A 21,736-nucleotide genomic window follows, 5' to 3' on the forward strand; every position below is an offset into this window, starting at 1 on the left:
TATATTAATGATATACTAGCCAACCCCGCACAGAGCATCTGTGCGGCGCTTTGGGGCCAGCTGTTTCTCCCTCCCTCTTCCTCCTGCCCCGGTCTCTCCTCTCTTCCCCTTCCCTCCGGCCTGCACTCTCCAGCCCTCCTCCCCTCCCATTCCTCCACACACACAGAGCCGCCGCTGGCGGGCGGCCAAGAAGGGCTGCACCGCCTTTCTCTCCCCCCCGCCCGCCGCCCGCCTTTCTCACCCGCCGCCCGCCTTTCTCCCCCCCCCACCCACCGCCCGCCGCCCACCTTTCTCTTCCCCCCGCCCACCGCCCGCCTTTCTCTCCCCCCCGCCCGCCACCCGCCTTTCTCTCCCCCCCGCCCGCCGCCCGCCTTTCTCTCCCCCCCGCCCACTGCGGCCTCTCTCCCCCCTCCTTCACCCGCCAGCCGGCCAGCCGCCACTGCCAGCACTTTCTTCCCCCTCTCCTCTTCAGTCCTCACTTCGGAACTCTCGCAGCCTGTCGCGAGAGTTCCACTGCCAAATCCTTGGCACGCATGTCCCACTCACCCCCTCTTGCACCAGGCCATGGCCAGTCCTTCCCACTGCCTCCCTCCTCCCAGCCCATGCTGCAGCCGAGACGGCCCCTCCTCAAAATGGCCCGGGTCAACGCCTAGCCAATCAGGCCCCTCCGCCGGCCAAACAGAGTTCAGCCAATCAGGCGCCTCCCTCGCCAACATGCCACATCTCCACTCTGGCTGGCTAAGAGAATTAATTATAAAGATGATGAAAGTCAAAGAGCATTCAACTCTAGTTTCTGTCTTTGTAAAACTATGGGATTCACCTCAAAAGTTTTGAACAGGTTTTTCAAGTGTTAAATGTTGCCTTCTAGGTCATGAGTGAAAATATGCAGCACTGCCTAAAGTGCCCTTTTAGGACAAGTATCTTAAGAATAATAGTGCAAATGAACTAAAAAAATATTTTTACTTTAAAAACACTGATATGGATCAAATACATGCCTGAACTGCCTCACTAGAACAGCTAGATTGCCATCTTTTATTTCTCTTCTAAGCCACTGAAAGAGGCTGTACGCTTGGCAATTGTTATGCATCATTTCTATTGACAATTCGTATGGTTATTCTTCATGCCTCTACTCACATATTATGAAAGCCTGTTCATGTTCAGGACTATTTCTTATTTAAAACAGTTTGTTGATATTATTTGCAGTTTTAAACGCATGTTATTATTTGATCTGAATAAGTTGCTTATATGTGCCATCAAAACATGGTATACATTTTTCATCTTGACCTTTACATTCATTCCATTTATCTTTTTGTTATGGTTTAACATAAGAAACATTTTTAAAAAATACTTATGAACCTGTATTGGAACTGAACCTATGTTTAAATGATTTTATTTCCTTTTTACAACATGCTTGTCCCCCCTGGTTTGCATTTGAGTGGGAGACTACATGTCTGAGCATTATAAAATAATCCACTAAGGGGGATGGGGCCAGTATTCTTTAATTTTTTCTATCTCTGTGCAGAATGTATTTTGTTCTGGGCAGCAGTATCAAGGCAGTGTGTGCGCACCTGCATTCAGAATGGGCCTTCCTGATTCAACTTCAGCGGGATCTAAAATTGACTGAGCAGACATCAAAAAACATGTGAACGCTCACACATGCGCACATCTTTCCCAGAATGAGGCCAGCCATTCTGGGAAAGAGCACCTGCATGCTTGATGCAGAAGGTTCCAAGTTCTTTCCCCTGACATCAGCAAAATAGGGCTAAGACACATTCCTGCCTGCAACCTTGGAGAAGCTGCTGCCAGTCTGTGTAGAAAATAGTGAGCAGATGGACTAATGGTCTGATTCACTATAAGGCAGCTTCCTATGTTTCAGTTAGGAGTTGGTTTTGAAAATATGAACATCTAAAATTTAATCAAAGATGTGGACATGCATACCATTTCTGTAAGAGACACAAGATTTTGTCTAGTGTTAACCAGCTGTGTCAAATCATACGTTTGTATCAAAGAATAGCTCATCAAAAACATGCTTCTATCTGCAAAAAAGCCGATTATACAAGTATGGTTGTAGGTCTTCCTTAGACTCAAGATCTTCAGATTGAAAACTCAGCTTTTAGCATTTCAAAATAAAGATGCAACACAATTATGATGACCTGTTTGTAAAGCACAGGTGGCAATACTGCTTCCTAAATTACATTTTACTATGAAATGCACCACTTGGATGACAGATTAATTGCAAGAAAGGGTCAGGGCTTTATGAAACTCATGCTGCATGATGGATCACTTATTTATACTTGCATGAGCTTTCCTCAAAAAGCACAATATATAAGAATGATGTAGTTATGTTGATACAGAGCTGGTCCAAAAATCATTTAAGATTTCATTTTTCTTGAAAAGCAAAAGTTTAGATATAAAAAGAAAAGAAAAAACATGGCATTTTAACTACTGTGCTTCTCCATTGTGAGCAACTTGTCAACTTCAGCATCGGAGAAGATACCTTGATAACTACCAGAACCATTCTTTGTTGACTAAATAATAAAATCTTTGACAGATATTCCGTTTCGCCTATAGCAGATTTATCTAAGCACTTGTGTGACAATATTAACCAAAATCATTAATAAATAAGTTGCACTGGAATTCAACATCACCGAAGTGCACAAGTCACATACTCCAAAAAGTTATACAAGCACAATACAATAGAATCATAAACCTTACTCATCACAGCACATGCTATACATACATGCAACTATAAATACATATGCAAGCATATGCATGGTCACACAGTGGCACTGCAAAAACAAATTACAATGCCATATATTATTCAGATTTGTATAACAAAGCCAACTAGCAACACAAAACATAGGCAGACCCCCTGTAAAGTCAACAGGACCAGGATAATTTTCTCAATACAAAGAAACAAACAGCATTCATGATATATCATGATTTTTCCATGTCAGAATAAACAAATACACCTTTGCACAGTTTTGACGAGATAGAGAAAATAATTAGGCAAGAAAGAGAGAAGTAATAGTAAACAAAGGCAAGTTAGGATTAAGAATTCAGATTTCAGACTAAAGGCCATATTAACATAAAAGGAGTTACATGCTATGACCATGCTTCACGGAACTAAAAAAAAATGTACATTTTATCAAGTGAGGCCTGCTGTCACCAGGACATGGACACAGGCAGGGGGCGGGGAGCAGAAGAATCGAATATCTCCTTTCACAGGAAATTGAATCTACACAATTCTACTTGTTCCACTTATTCGACCTCGCCATGATATATCTTTATATATACACAAACAATAATGTGTGTGTTCCAGAACAGGTAATTGCCAAGAAGGAGACAAAAACCAACTCCTTCAACTATTGCATGGGAGGTGTATTTATTTCACTAAAATTTTGCTCTTACACTAGTTACACTATATTACATTTGAAGTATCAAGCCTTGTTAATTAAAGTGATGAGTTGATGTTGCGTATCTAATATCACACATGCCAAACCTGAAGAACAGGCTCCTTTGGGCATTATTAGTTCCACACAGTTGGAAATGGTCTGATAAATGTTGGCTGCCACAGCAAATCACAGAACAGCGAGACCTATCATGTCAGGAAATAGGCGTTAATGAATAAGGGCCGCTCTAACTCAAAAGATTAGCATCCTGATCATATAGGAAACTTTCTTACACATCACTCCTTTACCACTTCTAGTGAGTCAGTAGAATGAGAAATTCAGCAGTATCTTGCTGCAAATTAGATGGAGCCCTTGTTGATGCCAAGATCCTGCTAAACTTCCAGAACCAATTAGAGTTTTTGTCAATTATTTCAAAGCAATCTAGACTGACCCTTTAATCCCTATTAAAACACAACAGTCTCTGATAGGAACTGAGGAACCTGGGAAACTGCCATATACTGAGTCAGACCATTGGTCTATCTAGCTCAGTATTGTCTTCACAGATTGGCAACAGTTTCTCCAAGGTTGCAGGCAGGAATCTGTCTCAGCCTATCTTGGAGAAGCCAGGGAGGTAACTTGAAACCTTCTGCTCTTTCTAGAGCAGCTCCATCCCCGAGGGGAATCTCTCACAGTGCTCACACTTCTAGTCTCCCATTCATATGCAACCAGGATGCACACTTAAACTTCATAATATTCTGAGATGTATTGGGCAGGTTTTTTCCCCCCTACCAATACAAGATAACAAATGCAAATCTCTCAGCTCTACAGTTCACTATGTGATATTGCACAATCATCAATTCTCATCCTAACTTACCTCACAGAGTTGCTGAGAGCATAAAATGGAAGAAGGGGAACCATGAAACAGTGTTCTCTCTAATTTTTCTCATCTGTATGTGGAATGTGTTTTGTTCTGGGCGGCAGTATCAAGCAGTGTGTGCTCACATGCATTCAGAGTGGAGCCTTCCTTATTCAACCTAATCGGGATCTAAAATTAACTGAGTGGACATCAAAAAACTTGTGAGCGCGCACATGTGCACACACCTTAAAGGGAACACTGCCATGAACACCCAACAATTTACTTGAAGGATGAATGTAACAAAATGTTTAATCTGACTTTCTTCCAAGGAGCTCAGGCAGCAGTCTTCACAGCTAGCTTGAAAAGTAGACCAGGATGCTCTTAAATTGTCCAAGGCCTCTCAGTCAACTACTTGGGTATGGCTAACTAGACATTACTGCAGCAGCACGGGGACTGCTTTTCCACCACTTCAAAGCACAGTTTATAGTTAAGGTTTAACTAAGCAGCACCTGGTGGTCTGGATCCTTTGATTCCAGCTGGGAACTGATCAGGCGGACAGGACCTATGAAACTGGCCCCACCCATTTGGCTTTGAACATTACAGCCATGTTGTGTGCTTGGGTACAAGATCTTTCGAGTTTAGCTTTTCATTATATTTTCAGCAAAGATATGCATTATTTTTTTCATAACCACAAAATAAGCTAAGGTATTTCCTCCTCTGCCTGAGTTTCTCAAGGGTCATTGAGAGCTATGACTAATTTTGATTAAATAAAATATCCACCAAAAGGTAAACACTGAGCAGCAGTCAGACTAAATTAGTCAAGACTATATCTCATTGAGAATAACTCAGTCACAATTAAACTTATCTTGATTTCAATGGTGCTTAGCCATGAACTTAGTCTGGATTTTGCCCCACTCATCATCAGTATCTTTTAATTTTCAGTATAACTAGTTTTTTAGATCTATTTTGCAGTTTTGCTATCAATGCTAAAATGGTAATTTTATTTCTTCCATCAAACCAGTCACTTCAAGCTCTCAGGATGTAATATTGCATGAAATACAATCCTAAGTCAATTACACAGAGTTATGTCCCATTATATTCAAGGGGCTTCTTTTTCACAGGTAAGCATGAATAGGATTATTCTTTGATCACTTTTTACCTAGGATTGCAGTTCTGATCACTTTTTACCTAGCAAATACAAAAAATAAAATAAAATAAGAGTGAAAATTTTGCATGAGCATGGTCAAGCAAAATTCATCCCCCCAAAACTGCTTCCACTTTGCAAATATGCCATGGTTTGTTTCACCCCCCAAGACGTGTTTGAATGCTTCTGAAAGAGATTGTTCAAGAATCAGAAACAACAGCTCCCAATAAACCTTGTTATTTCACAATATTTGCACTTCAATCAAGCACACTGCAATACATATGATCAATTGTCCACACACATCATCTGATATATGGCTCTATTTCACCATTCTGTTCCATGGTGATACTCAGCAATCTTTACTCAAGATTACAATCTTTCTCAAGACCAATCATAATATGATTCTCTCTCAGCATATATAATTAAAGTAGATTTGCCTCTGTTCTTGGCAGCTTTGTTCTCTTCTTTGATAAGCGCATCAAAATATTCCTAGCTTTGTCTAGCTCCTCCTCTCCCCCAGTGATATTTGCATTTTCTTTTCTACTACATACCCTAGTACTGTATGCAAAAGCCACACTCAAGGCCATTGCTACATAGGTTGGGCTGAGGAAATCCACTCATCTACTAGTCTGCAATGAGTGAAAAATTATGCCTGACGAGTGAAACAATCCTGATGGATAATGTACCAACATAGTCGAGGTCTGTCACCCTACCCATGCCATGCCTGCTCCATTTCCGTCTCCTTGGAGTGGCAACACTCAAGGCATTCTAAAGGAATAAGAGCGGAAACAGCCATGATTTGCAGCTGCTCTAGCTAATGGAAGATGTGGAGGAAGCAAAGCAGTGGGAGAAGGAGCTGGCGGAAACTCCCTACCTCACAGGACTTTGGGTGGTGGTGCCCTTATCCCCTTATCTGACTAGCCACCTAGCAATCAGAACAGGCAGGCTAACCCTGGCCAGCAAAGAGGAGCAACAGCCAGCAGCTTCTAAGGGCACTTGCAAGTCCTCTCCCTTGAAATATGTAGGCTTGGCACCCTCAGCCTCGGTGTTTTCACAAAACTTCAGAAAGGCAAAGTTGAGTCAATTGCGGGAAGGATGCAGCTCAAGAGCATGAGCTCCATCCAGAACACATATTCTGGAGTTAAAAGTAGTGCATTCACTAGTGGCAGGATTGCCCATTAAGAGCTTGACTAACAAGCAGAAGGCTGCTGGTTCGAATCCGCTCCGGTATGTTCCCCAGACTATGGGAAACACCTATATCGGGCAACAACAATATAGGAAGAAGCCGAAAGGCATCATCTTATACTGCGCACGAGGCGGAAATGATAAACCCCTCCTGTATTCTACCAAAAGAAAACTACAAGGCTCTGTGGGCTCCAGGAGTCGAAATCAACTTGACAGCACACTTTACCTTTACTTTACTTATCTGAAGCTCAGTTGGAAGAGTGTTATTTAGCATTTTTTGCTAGAACCCACAACACACACACATTACTCAACCTTTCCCAGAGCAGATTCTGAAGTAAAATAGCAGTGCATTCAGCTAATTTAAGTGGCAGGATTGCCCATGCAAAACTTATTTGCAGCTTGCTAGGAAGCTTTTTATTTAGAATTTAGTGTGTCACAATAGTTCAAGGTATCATCCAACTAGTAAAATTTTTGTCTGGTGAACTGAGCCAACATTTCTTCACCACTGTATATAGGTGTCATTATACAGACCTTGGAGATTAGATTTTGGATATTACTGTCCCTTTATGAGATTGTAAGACTGTCCCATCTATTTTAATTACCTGAAGCTGTATGCAATAATACTGTACCCTCCCCACACAGTTACTTTAGACCAAGGCGCATGTAAGTTACAATGTTAACCATATTAACCTAAATTTATTTAGTGCAATTGATTCTAATACCACTGTACACATATATATTAAGATGTTAATCAGTTACCCACTATAAACTACACTCCTGTAACACTGAAAATTAAAGAAGTATCTTACAAGTGTTCTCTACATATGTAAAAAGTAGGAACAGAAAAATTAATGGTTTCTTTCGTAAAAGCCACTAGCATTTTGGTATAGTTTTTTTGCCAACCAAGTTTTTTTTAAATAAATGGAGGACCAACAAGGTATACAGGATTGCCATGCAGACAGATATTAATTTTGAAACTCTTATTGAGTCTCAGACGAAAACACAGAAGCTAGCCTATATTACCTAGCCTATATAGTAATAATATTCATGTGTGAAGGGAGATATCAAAGAATTCCATATGGAGAACGTATTTGCCCCTGTGGCTCTGGTGAGATTGAAACGACACCTCATGTACTCTTGTACTGTCACTATTATCGTGATATTCGGCATAAGCTCATCTCTTCAGATATAGGCTCATATCCAGGCTGTACCGATTCCTTTTACCTAAATTTCCTCTTGGCAGATCAGAATGACTCTAAATCCTATAATGTGACTAAGTTCTGCCTTATAGCTAGCAAAATTCATTTAGAGCTCATTAAGAACTAAATATGCTACGAGATTTAACAGCGCTCTGTATTAATTTTGCTGTCTTGCAACCTTTATACTCAGTGACATTCTGTTATTAGTGTAGACTAACCTTTATATATAGTTTTGTGTTCATAGTTTTAACTTCTAGCTTCTTCTACTTATACCAAGTAATTTTATAGAGACTTTTTATTATTTTGTAGGAGTAGACTGTTTGAACCGTTTTTGTCTATTTTGCTGTTGTGCTGGTCAAAGACTGAAATAAAAGCTATGCTATGCTAATATTCATGTGCTAGTTAGAGTATCATGCTGGCAAAATCTAATCAGGAAGTGTATAATACACAGAATCATAAGACTATATTAGAAGAACAAGACTCTCTTTCTACTGGCTATAAGCTATCAGACTGCAATTAACAATCCTCATACCAGCTGAAATCAAATTGTCAGCAAAAGAACTTTTATTGTAAATGTAACTTACTTTATATCACTTAGAAATAAGCTTACACTCCAATCTACCCTACCATCAGAGGGTAGGCTTGTACACTGAAGTATACTATAGAGGTGGACCTTGGTATCCATGGGGGTTCCATTCCATGATAATACCGTGGATGCTGAAACCGAGGTATTAACGTCTATGGTATCATGGGGGTTAAGCTCCTGGAGGCCTGGAAAACTTCAAAAAATGGCAAAATAATGGGCAAAATAATGGGCAAAATAATGGGCAAGCCTGTATAGTAATTTTTAAAAATCCTATTTATACACAGAGATCATTGTACCCATTTCAGCTAACAAAATTTTTCAAGATGTCTCACGTATTTGTATAATATGCATATTTCACTTATAGCCTTCATTTCAAGCCCACTACATGTTGAATATTCATTACATTCAATAACCAGATACAAAATATCCATAAAGATACTAATTACATACACATTTTGTCTTAACACTGAAACAAGAGTTAATATTTACAAATATTTTTACTGTCACCAATATCTCTGCGTTTTGAGTTTGCTGATGACTGACTAGCACCCTGTTCAAACAAGCTATAGCCCCCTATGCAAACACTATCTTCTACAGCAGAGGAATCTCTTATGTGTGAACAAGGTTCTTTGCCTTTTCCTGTCAGTAACCGGGACCTATGGCAGCTAAGAAAGAGCCATTCTGGCAGCTCAGATGACAGAATTGCTAAGATATGCCTCCCTGCCAAACAAATGTTACCTAAAAATGGTGCTTGACAATTTCCATTGATTCAACTTTATTATCACGCAACAGAACCTTCCTCAATAAATCCAGCCAACTAAAAACATACCCTTCAATAGCTGAACCAAAAGATGGCCAATTCAGTATGGAGACAACCCCATTTCCCATGTCCTGCTTAGTCCTAGCCATTACCCATAATCTTGCATTCAGTACCCATGATGAATTCATACTAAGTTTTGATGGTTTCAAGTGGCATGCCTAAAGAAGAAAACAGTTATCTAGTTTTAAAAAACTGATTGGAGAATATAGTGCAACACCTCTAGAAGGCAAAACTGCAAGAAGTCTTTTCGCCATTAGAAGGGAAACGTTCCTTCCTATAACTACTGTTGTCTTTCTTGATATCCTCATTTATATCTCTGCAAATCTCATACACTCTTGTTCCTGAATAATACATGTTGCATAGATCTCCCTAGGAGCAGAAAAATAATTCTACTGTAGATGTCATAGCAGTATATAAGAATGAGCTGTACATAAGGAAATCTTCAAATTATTTCTAAAAGAGACAGACATCTAAGTCCAAGAGAGAGAGAGAGAGAGAGAGAGAGAGAGAGAGAGAGAGAGAGAGAGAGAGTGTGTGTGTGTGTGTGTGTGTGTGTGTGTGTGTGTGTGTGTGTGTGTGTAATATATATGGTCTGACAGCCGACAGCGTACAGGATAGCAGGTCTGCATTCTCAGGGGAGGGAGAACTAATCACTGAACATCGTGTCTTCACTACTAACACTTTGCCATTGTGAACAAACAATTAGAATGGGAAGGAGCAAGGGCGAAAGTGCCATAAATAGCAGGTGTTTGCAAATGATTCACAGAGTCAATCTAGCCATCCCAGATTCGACAAGCAAAAGTCAATCATATCAAACAGTAAGGCATCATCAAGCTGTCTGGCAATCCTTCCAACTTGAAAGACTGGCTCAACACGGAATAGCTGACAAATTAAAGAAGGGGACAGACACTTCATTATATAGCAAGAAACTATTTAGTAATATAAGGTGAAGAAGAGAATCCTTCATATAACTAACCAAATAACGAATCATTAAAATGTCTACAGCTTAATCCAAACTACACCTTATACGTATCAAATTACACAACTGATTTTTATAGTAGCCAATTACAAATCAGTCATTCATCACATACGCATTGTTTACCCTGAAGGGAGGTCATTATTAAATTAGGAAGACATGTTGACAACTGACAAAGTGAGAAGCTCTGCTACATCTATACATCTAAAAAGCATCCTCCAGTCAGATAAGCAAAGAAAGCATGCAACAACTACAACTAACATTCGAGGGCCCACTTAGACAATGGGTCTCCAACTAGACCTATGTTGGAGATTCAGGACAGAAATCCCTACTTTTCTTTTAAAAGTAGTCTTGGGGAGAAGGACTAATTGTGTCCAATTAGTGGTGGCATTGGGAAAGGCAAGACTCACCCCTTTTTCTTATCCCGTTTTCTTCATTTAAAGGCCAAACACCACAAGCACACAAATGTGTTCTTTACACCAGTGTTCCCCTAAGGCATGTGCATGCTCTCACACATTTTATAATGTCCGCTCAGTTAATTTTACATCCTGCCCAAGTTAAATCATGTAGCTCCCATGTTGAGCTTGAGGACGCAATACGTGCAGAAAAGAATTGCTTCTTTTCCACATGTATTGCTTGAGCATAGATCTTCAAACGCACTCTATGTTGTAATCTCGGGTTCAAGCTGAGTCTTTCTCCACTTGTGCTCCAGTCTACCTGGTCACTTCAGCCCCCAAAGTTCTTCCATATACCAAGGGACCAATTTTGAAGTGAGTCGGAGAGGACTCTTAGGAGCGATTATGTCTACTGCCCTAGTGAGCTTGCTGTTCCAGTTATCCACCAGGGCACCAATAGGGATGTGTATGGAGCCGCGGAGCTGCGGTCCAACGCCAGTGAGGGTGGGTGCACTTACCCCTCCTACCGCTTTCCCCCCACTAGCACTCCGTTAAGTTCCCCAAATCAATGGGAAGGCAACATTCCTCCCTGCCGCCCTTCCCCCGTTGTCGGCCAGAAATAAGCAAGTACTGTGTGTGCTACACACGTCACGCATGCGTGATGAGAGACATGCACAGTGGGCATGAACACGACAGTTGGCATGTGGGCGCATGCACACATGGTACTTGCTTATTTCTGGCCAATAACGAGGGAGGTATGCCGCCACCGCATGAATGTGGGGAACTTAACAGAGCGCCCGCGGGGGGAACGCAGCAGGAGGGATAGGTGCACCCTCGCCCGCCCTTAAAGAGCCACCCCCACCTGCGTCAAACCGGCAGAACCACTGGTTCTTCGAACCAGTTCAGAAGCCCATAAAGGGCCTCCGGACCGGTTCCATGCACATCCCTAGGCACCAACAGGATAACTGGCAGAGTCAACACTAAATCCCTGCAAGGCTTCTTGGAATCCAATTGGATCCAATAACCTTCTCGGTAGGGATGTGCATGGAACCGCGGACGTGCAGTTCGAAGCCAGCGAGGGTGCAACTTTAAGGGCAGAGGAGGGTGCACTCATCCTTCCCGCCGCTTTTCCACCACCAGCACTCCTTCCTGGTAAAAACCTTCGGGGCTGCAGTGTACCTCCCTGCCTTCCGTCCTCAGCCAGAAGTGGCCAGAAGTACCGGGTGCGTGTGCGCCCATCACACATGCACACAACGGGCACACATGCACCTGGTACTTCCGGCTACTTCCGGCTGAAGACTGGGAAGGGGCAGCAGGGAGGTACGCTGCCACTCCGAAGGAAAGCGGCGGGAGAGGTGAGTGCACCCTCCCCTGCCCTTAAAGTCGCCCTCCCGCTGGCTTCAAACTGGCCCCAGGGTTCGAACCTGTTCGGGGGCCCGTAAAAGGGCCTCTGAACAGGTTTGTGCACATCCCTACTTCTCGGGTAGACCATCCTAATAGGCCCCTCACCCCTGCGAAGCTGGGACGTGGTCATGAGTCCAATCTTAACCAGATGGTGGTCCGTCCATGACAATGTGGAAATCACAGGAGTCCCCACCCACAGAACACTACCCTGATCAGAGTGAAAGAAAAGATCAAGCGTGTGACCAGCAATATGCGTCACTCCCGAGACAACTTGGGATAGGCCCATAGTTGCCATGGCCGCAATGAACTCCTGAGCCGCCTCAAAAATTGGTTCCAAAGAGAACACTGAAGTCCCCCACCACTACAAGCCTGGGGGACTCCAACGCCAAATCTGAGACCAAGTCTGTGAGCTCAGTTAGGGATTCTGTTGGGCAGCAAAGTGATTGGTACACCAATAGAAGTCCCAGTCTATCCCTGGTCCCCAAACTTAAGTACACACATTCAATATGGTCTGACACTTTAACAGGGATCCTGGTCAGGGAGATGTTATTCTTATAGACCACATCCACTCCACCTCCCCGCCCACATCCCCTCAATGGAGTACCATGGAGGAAGAAGCTGGGACCAGACTGGGCCACCAGCCTCCCCAACCAAGTCTCTGTAATACAAACAAGGTTGGCCCCTTCATCCAGAATCAAATCATGGATGATTTCTGACTTGTTTTGCACTGACCTTGATGGGAAACAGCTGAAGGTTCAAGTGTAGGAGGCAGTGTTCCCTCTTACAGAGATTCCCAGATGTTATGGACTACAACTCTCATAATCCCCAAGCAAAAGCCATTGTAGCTGGAGATTCTGGGAGATGTAGTCAACAACATCTGGCAATCCATGTTAGAGGGAACACTGGTAGGAGGTCAATAAAAGCTTCTGCTTGATCTCCCAAGTTTCCCACATGTCACTGTAGTATCTAAGACAATTTGCTTCCCCATCTCTTGATTGCTATCTACTACCACATTTTAATATTGTGAGGGTTCAGGACCAAGCGGTATTTTGAAATGTTTTAAACAGAATAGTTTATCCAGACCAATATTATCGATACTTATGCAGAAGCAAGGCCCACTGATTTTAATTAAATATACTTCCAAGTAAACTGAGCAAGATCATCTAAACCATGGTTAGGCAGCCTTGGCTTTGCAGTCATTGTTGAACTGCAACTTCCATCAGCCCCAACAACAATAAACGAGAAGGAATTTTTGTTTAATAATAGCTGGACTGCCTGACCATAGTCTAAGGTTGCCTAACAATTGTCTAAACAGTATAGTATTTCAAACAAGTGCAATATCATTCGTTATATTTAGCAATTGTGAATGTTTTGCTGTTTTGAATAAAATTTTATTAAAAATCATTTTCCTTGTGTCCTTATTGTTTCCTTGTTCATGGAAACCCCTGAAAGGCTGCAACAAGATACTTCCATTTTCACCAATTTTATATCTAGACATTACAATCACGGCTCATTTGGGAACTATACAATTATTACTGCAGTTCTGAATTCAAGCAGAGAAAGTATACCAACAAAACATGCCACATTTGTCTTATGCATTTTGCTTTTACATTTTTCTTTTGTCCGTTTGAAATAGACTCCTTGTGTGTGTTTCCATACAAATTACTCCAACTAATATATGCTGAGTTTTGCTGAGCTCATTAGGCCAGATTCTAATAACCCGCCTCCCTTGGGAGATAACACCAACTTTCAGCAGTAGCCCATCGCCGAGATTAGCACAAGAGCATATGCTGCCGCAGCATCCAGTTTGCCTCTCACATACTCAGATATAATATTTTTGAGAATATCACAAGTCCTGTTTTACTTACAACCAGAATTCTTCCTTTCTAACCAATAAATATTTTGGGATTTCACAATGAACTAACAAACTTTTTTTTAATCACTGTAAAACTGCATTTGACATCACAAGATCCCTCTGCAGAGTTAAATAAAGAACACTGTGCATTATTCATAGGTTAGCAACCACCAAGCAAGAGGGTAACATTTTAATATTGTGCTGAGCTAATGTCCTTCCATTTAAATGAAGCAAGCAGCCTTTTATTTCCTTTGATTTTTAAAACAAATATTTACCTAGGTGTACCACATGGGGCACTTCCTTTTTTTACATGATTATCTCTAGAATATTTACTTAAACAGCCTGAAGCTGAAAAGCCATATTCACATGGGTATCATTAAATCTGTCTCCAGCAGGATATAATCTTATCAGAATGACAGATTTCACTCAAAATTAGCCTGATGTTTGCTTATTAGCCCCAGTACAACACTACTCCCCCCCCACCCACATTTTAACATGAAATGTAATATTCATTTTCCAAAAGCAAGATAGAAATATTATAGTGAAGACAGACCACCATGTATTCCAAATAAGATATCCAAGGACGATAGAGTTTTTCATATATGTCCTCTACAGTTAGATAGCAGTTCATTCTATCTTTTAAAAAATATATATTCGTCAGAAAACTGAGAATATCTCCATATGGGCGAAGACTAAAAACAAAAATATGTTTCTTCATCTGACCTTCAACAATTATATCATCTAAATGATGCAATCCATTTAAATGATATAAATGAGTTTCTTTATCTAAGAAATTTTATTTAGATGAAAATTTAATTTTTTATCAAAATTTAATTTCATCATCTAGAAAGTACACACACAGAGTTGTTTTATTCATGTATAAGCACCAAGCAAGACTACATTTTTTAAATAAATCATTTCAGTAGTAACACGGCTACATAAAAAGCACACAGCAGCATCATGTGTGGTTTTTGAATATTCTGATGTCCAAGACAAAGGCTGAAGGATTTGAAAGAGGTCCAATACTCACTGAAGGCAGCAACTGCAAGAGCCAGTGTGACAAAAATGGAGGCCCATGAAACCCACAATGCCTTCTTTCTGTAGCTCTGAGCTTCATGAGGTTTTAACCTTGTACTGCTTTCTAGTAAACCTGATAAAAGAATTTTACAAATTGATTAAAGTATGGACATTATTCCCTTCAAACAAAATGCAACTGGATCCATTCAAAAGCCAAACTAAACATTCAATATGCTACAGTTTAGGCCAAATCCTGTTCACCTCACTAGGCTATAAATAACTGCAGACAATGCAGGTGCTTGAGTAAGCAAACAGAGCATAGTTTGGCTCTGTGTTTGCATTTCACAGAGGTTAAAAAATGGTATTAATTGCTCTGCCTGGAGACCATTGCATTCATAAACTCTAAGAGTTTAACAATAGCTTATACTGTATATACTTGAATCAAATTCAAGATTTTCTTTCTCAAAGAACGTGGAGAAAGTTGCTTATATTGTCAGGTTAACCAGAGGTACAACCCAAAAGGTAGCTTGCTTATAGATTAAAATAAAAGGTGTTGATATGATACATCCAAGATCTAGAGCAGGTATATTTTAACAGCCTGTCTGGTCAGAAATGGAAAGCAGAGGTGACAAAAGAATTGGTTGTTATACAGCCATCTTTCCTCAGTCCTTTTGTTACTTCAATTCAAGTGCTGTACTATAACAGCAAGATGTAGCCGGAACATAATAATGAATAGGTTGTCATTTATTAGGCTCACCCTCCTCCACCCCAGAGTCCTTTACACTGCCATTTCTGAAAAGAATTAAAGTCTCACTTTTTCCTAATGGATATTTGTCAAGTTGCTTGTTAAGTGCAGGGAAAGAAAATCCAAGACTAACCAATCAACCCAATTGTCAAATGACTGAGTTATACAAAACCTCATTGAATTGGTGGGATCTATACCAAAATAGCAGCTTAGTGATCTACATACAAGATATAGAATACAGAAATTTATTATACCCAGAAATAATAGCAAAACAACATATAATATAATAAACTTCTAAAAGCAGCTGTTGGCTGTTATTAAATGCTAAAAGATGCTCATGTCTACTTTCCCTAATTTATTTTTAAATACTTTCTTGAATTAAAAGCTGCAGATATTAGATTAATTCAAATATTTTAATGTTACAAAAGATGAGAATCTGGCCATTTTTACACTGTAAGTTTAAGCCAAATTCAACAGCCTGCTATTTAATCACAAGCATTCCTCCTGAAAAGCATTGTCTTTTATGTATGGCATTCTTGGGGATGGCCCAGGAACAGAGACATGTATTCAGCATCCAAATGCACACTCTTTTCATTTTATCACATCAGCCCTTTAGAGGCCCTTTACACATCATGTGTGTAAATTTCACATAAAAGGAGTCTTCCTTTTTATTTTGCAAATTGCTAAGCTAATTTATAAACATACAATCCAAATGATTTTTAGTTGACAACCTACAAATAAAGTCTGCATTGTAATTAAAATGGCATGCTCATGTTTGTGAACCAGATTATCTTATTAAAACAGCACAGTACTGTGCATCTTTATTCAGAAATAAGGCCAGGTAATGGTGCACAGGATTGCAGACTGAACGGTTTAACACCTGGTAACAGTTTAACATTGATATGGACATGATAGATTTTATCCAGTTCTTTTATTCTTCCATCTGCCTGTTTAAAAAGTCATAACTTTAAATTGATTTAGAGAACTTAAAGCTTAGTGATTAAAGCAAAGCTTTCACCTGGTGGTTTTTGCCTTTATGAAGCTGGTTTTTAATCAACTGCTGCTTTTATCAGTACAAGAGATTTGCTTTATATTTCAGATTTTAATATCTGCTTCTTTTTTTAATGGATCATTTTGCCTCAAATACATGTGCATACATTATTTGAACTCTAATGAAATGAAAGCTATTTCAAAACTTTATTCTAAAATTAACAGAAAAAAGCTGCATGCAGTACTGTCAAAAGTTGCAAAAAAATCTTCATACGTTGTTCATGATCCACTGAAAAGTCCCTGAACAGCCCAAAATGCAGACAGTATAATAAAGCAGGAAGTAAAACCATTCCTAACATATCCTTGGAAGTGGGGGTTGAAGAGATAAAAGAAAGAACTACATGTGCGATTGTCTCCTATTTTCCACCCAACTTCTACTCTGTCATTTTATCAAAGCCTTTGTTTGTTCTCAGCATCATCTAACATTTCTCACATAAACAACAGTCTCAGCATAAACCTCAATATATTGCATCAATTTTGCACAAGAGAAAGTTCACAGATAATCAAGATATCTTGATTCCTGGTCCCAAACTCTTGAACCTGGACTTTAATCAAATTGGCAGCTCATCCCTTTTACTTCAAAAGCAAATAAGTAGTTGCAAAATTATTCAGGAGTGAGATTTGCAAGAAGTTACTACAGACACAAACACACATAAAGTCCCATGTTTTCCAACAGGAGTGGAAAATGGGCATCTGTTTTTACAAATGGCAAGCTGGGAAAAAAAGAACTGTGGACTATTGTTGAGAAGGAAAAGCAAGGAGCAGGTTGAAAGGACTGAGAGGGGGTTGTGTTTGAATTCAGTAAAATGAAGTGGAAGAATAGGGGAGAGTTCAGCAAAAGACTGAAGAAAATACATAAAGCTAGTGAATAGGCACGCGCAGGGCAGGTGCCTGTGTTGGGAGACAATAGACTGAATGTCAGTTCTCTGTAAGAAGGGGAAGGGAGTGGGTAAACAGCATCCTTTCTTTGCACTGAATTAGGACGCCTGTCAGTGAATGCATTTTAAATTAGATTCTGAATAGGGGTGGTTCAACACTCAGCACTATTTCGATTTTGAATTTTTTTTAAGGGTACTACTGTTTGTGCGTTAAAAAACAATTTGACTACATAGCAGGACAATTCTGTTGATGGTTAAGACTTTTTTTAACTACAGGAATGGCAGAAAAAAGATAGAACGGTTGTTCAGAAGGCTGCTGCAGGGGATAAGACAATAGAAGAGATGTAGGGAAAGGAGAGCTAGCTACAGAGGACAAGCTAGAGGAGTGGTATAGCTTGGTTGAGGGTCAGCGCTGAGAAAATGGTTATGAGGATGTTTAAGCAAGATACAGTAGTAGGCTCTGAGGAAAATATAATGCAGATGTAAATGAGTTCCAACTATAGGGAGCAATGTGAGATGGAAATAAAGAAAAGAAAATAACCTAAAAGGTGCTAATGTCAGGTGCTAATTGCCACCTGGCCTGGCATCTCAAGGAACTGGCATCAATCTGCAGGCAGTTACTAAACACAAGCCTTCAGATGTGCATATTGTGAAAAATATTGCAGGCGGGGATGGGAATAGGGAATATGCCAAAAATAGCTTTAGTCAGAGTTGGCAACCCTAGGAGATAAGCAGAGGAATGGAAGCTACAGAATCAAGATCGCAGAATTTCGTTGGGGAAAGTGCTGCCTATGGAGTGGTAGTATGAATTGGCAAGGACTAGGTTGCCCGTTAGGGGGTCTCTGGAGATGCAAAGCTTAAGTGGAGGCTGCAGTGGCTCCCCGGCAAGGTAAATGCTAGGCAGCTCAAGACGAGCGAGGTGGGCTTTGGAGTCATCGAGAAGCGATTGGCCATGTCGAAGAGGGCGACACCTCGAGATGTTTCGAAAACCAAGCCAGGCAAGTGGGGGAGCGAGAAGAGGAAAGGGGGCCGTGTGTGAAAGTGGCCCCTCTACCTGGGGGACGCCGGGCGATAGGGCAGATGAAGAGGCTCACCTCTGTCCTCCAGCTCTTCACTAAACTGCGCGTCCTCCTCGATGCGCAACTGCTCCCCTTGCTGCGGGTCCCGGGACGGGTAGGCTGGCGGGTGGGTGGTCCCGGCAGGCTGCACGATGGTGGGCTCGGGGGTACTGCCCTGCTCGTCCCCAGCTGCAGACGCCTCCATGGCTGGACAAGGCGGCAGAAAGTGGAGGAAAGCCTGAGGAGAAGAAGGCGGCGGCGGTGGTCACGGGAGCAGCAGTGGCAACTAGCAAGCCGCCCCAGGGGAAAGCGGGAAAGGAGCTGGACCTGGAGAGCCCGAAAGCGCGCGTTAAGGGCGAGGAAAAGGCGCCTTCCGAGCAGCAGCACGAGCAAAGCTTGCCCTCGCCCTGGCCGCTCCTCCTCACACACATTAACTGCAGGTGGGACCCACCGGCGGCAGCCTCCCTGGTCGCTCCTCCCACCGTGTGAAAGACTGAGGCGGTCAAAGCCCCGTCCCCAAGCTCCAGGCAGCGTCGGGGAAAGGCTTGAGATTCTTGCTAGACAGGGCGGCTGCTTCCGCCGCGTGGGCGGGAGGGGTGCTCGGTCCGCTCTCTGCGGACTTGGGTTCAAATCCTTGCCTAGATTCGGTTATCCGAATTCGGCACTGTTTCTTTCTGGGCACTTCTTATCCGGTGCTGAGCATAGCTGTGCAACAGACAGGTGCTCTTCAGGCTCCTGGTTCAAGTCAAGAAGCTGTTCGCTCTGCCAGGCTTTACAGCTGGAATTTGAAGACATTTCATTTTGTTTACTTCCATTCCGAAACGTCAGAGCAGAGAACAGGACGGGGGGAAAGATACCACCTCTTTAAAGCACGAGTATCAAGAACTGCTGGAAGAAGAGGGCGTGTCTGGGCATGTGCACATGGCATTTTCCTAGGTACTGCAGTCGCAGACGTGTGTGAAATTAGCGTTGGAATGGCCAGGTCGGAAGGATAACTTTTTCCGTGAAGTTTGAACTCCAGCCCCTCTTATTTTGTAAAATAACTGCAGGTAGGCCCTGTGAACGAATATTATTCCCACGGCACTCAGGGTTCATCAAGGCAATACCCCCAGCATTTACTTTCATCCGTACTAGACACATTTTGAGATTAAAGAGAAGGAAGGAATTGTATGGCTGGAGGTGAGTTTGAGGCCTGGCCATATCATAAAATCTCGTTTTAGCAATGTAGTAGACGCGCTGCGCAGAATTTAGGAGTGACAAATTTAGCCCTATGCAGGGGTTCACTGCATGCATGCATGCTGCATTCACTGCACCACCACCACCTATGCTTACTGAGCCTGCCTTCAGTAGGTGCCAACAGGATTTTCTGGGCCCATAACTATATGTAGATTATCCTTGCCCCCATCCACTACAAATATTTATATACAGCTCTTCAACCAAAGTTTTCAAAGCAGTTTACATAGAAAAATAAATTATATATAAATAAGATGGTCTTCTGTCCCCAAAGGGCTCACAATCTCAAAATCACACAACCTACTACTGCTTTAGGGTCCTTTGTTATTACTACAGTTTACAGTTCTGTGCTCTGCTGCCCAGCTATTTCTTCTCCTCTTATAGTCTTACACATTGTATGTTGGCACATACAATCAGTCTGAGAAGCATCCTGACCCTATTTATGTTTACACACAAGTCCTGTTAATTTCAATTGGATTATTCGCATATATGTATGCACAGAATTGCAGACTTTTCCTCTTGCACTGCCCCTGCTGGCTTGGGATCCCAATACGGTCCCCTCCTGGCCACCTTAGTTCCTCCAAGCCAAGGAGGGAAGCAGAGCCTGCAGAGCGATTTTTGGATGAAGCATGACAAAATAAGTTTTGTGCACCAATTTCTAATGTAATATGATTACTTGGAATGTTCACAAACATGGTACCTACTGTGCAAAATCAGCCATAGAATGTTCATAACTGTCCAGATCTCTGCATGGATAACGAGACCACTTCATAAAGAACTTAGGGAAATAAAGGGCAGCATTAAGAATGAATTTGGAAGCTGGAAAATGCAGTGAAACAATATCCCAGGAAGTAAGGAGACTACAGGGAGCCCAGTGGCAGTGTGGCTGGATGAGACGGAGGTTGGAACAGGGAGTATACTGTTTTCTTTTGGTCTGGTTTTTAAAATAACCTATGAAAGTAATATATAGAAAAGGCCAAGTGATGGGGGGAAACACAGAGAAAGCCTGGGATCGATGAAAGGAGAGGGTAGCTTGGAAAATAAAAGAAGGGGTTCTTTGCTATTTGGAAGAAAAGTGTTGGAGAAGTCAGAAATGCTGACTAGGTTGGCCAAGAGTGAAGATGGCCAAGACCTGATGGCCAAGACCTGAGAGTGCTGCCCTGTACACAATAACCCAAGGCAGTCAACTCCATAGTGGAACTTCCTTCCATATAAACATGCATAGCAGTGCACTATAAAAGAATTGGAGTGAATGTATGAGAACTTTTGGATCATAGTGGTTACATCTGAGCTGGGAAGCCCCAAGTCAAATCTCATCTCAACTGCAAATGTCTTAAACCAATGCAAAGTGCAATCCTAAACATGGTAATTCCAAAGTAAGTCCATTTATTTCTCTATGACGTATTCCCAAGTACAATCCCAAGTAGGATTGTAGCCTTAGGCAAGCTAGTATTTTCTGAGCCTTCGTTCCCATCTATATAATTTCCAAGTGTGTGCCATGGAGTGCTTGCTCATGCTCTAAAACCCACATCTCATTTTCCAGATTATTTAAGGATTTGGAAAATGGAGACGTGACATACACTCCATTCCCCTATAGAAAACCACCACCACAGAAGCTTAATTACCTTTAATTATCCTTACAATAAGTATAACTGTTGTCAATAGAAGGTAAAGCAAGCAGTCAGTAATGTTCTGTGTTTCAAGTTTCTACCTCCTTTCCTTTTCACAATGCTCATGTCAACCAACGACATTTCCTAGCCATCTAAGAAACTACATCACTAACACTCCAAACCATAGTTAAAAATACAGCTGCCCACAATGGGGGGAGGAAATACACATAAAACCACTAATATATGACCTCACTTTTACTAACACACTACTCAGTCCCTGTTGTGAAGAAATAATTACAAAATAAATACAAAATAAAAGCTCTGCAAAATCAA

The 21,736-nt window shown here is 41.5% G+C and overlaps 2 protein-coding genes across 6 annotated transcripts in view; one reads left to right on the top strand and one right to left on the bottom strand.

Moving 5' to 3' along the window:
* TMEM163 (transmembrane protein 163) overlaps nt 1–19,363 on the bottom strand; it is a 141,004-nt gene extending 121,641 nt beyond the window's left edge. Inside the window, exons 1-3 of one of the 4 annotated variants that reach the window (XM_053253701.1) lie at nt 19,199–19,363; nt 18,597–18,798; nt 14,843–14,962 (exon numbers count right to left, since the gene is read on the bottom strand). In XM_053253701.1, coding sequence (XP_053109676.1) covers nt 14,843–14,962; nt 18,597–18,765 — 289 coding nt within the window. In that variant the 5' untranslated portion in view covers nt 18,766–18,798; nt 19,199–19,363. The other 3 variants (XM_053253684.1, XM_053253695.1, XM_053253712.1) reach the window with 3 other exon arrangements.
* The window catches only part of ACMSD (aminocarboxymuconate semialdehyde decarboxylase), a 78,611-nt gene continuing 75,170 nt past the window's right edge, over nt 18,296–21,736 (top strand). Inside the window, exon 1 of one of the 2 annotated variants that reach the window (XM_053253652.1) lies at nt 18,296–18,500. In XM_053253652.1, coding sequence (XP_053109627.1) covers nt 18,396–18,500 — 105 coding nt within the window. In that variant the 5' untranslated portion in view covers nt 18,296–18,395. Of the gene's footprint in view, nt 18,501–19,360; nt 19,497–21,736 lie in introns of those variants that run through there. The other variant, XM_053253668.1, reaches the window with a different exon arrangement.

This window comes from Hemicordylus capensis, chromosome 1 (assembly GCF_027244095.1).
Source record: "Hemicordylus capensis ecotype Gifberg chromosome 1, rHemCap1.1.pri, whole genome shotgun sequence".
Classification (NCBI taxonomy): Eukaryota; Metazoa; Chordata; class Lepidosauria; order Squamata; family Cordylidae; genus Hemicordylus; species Hemicordylus capensis.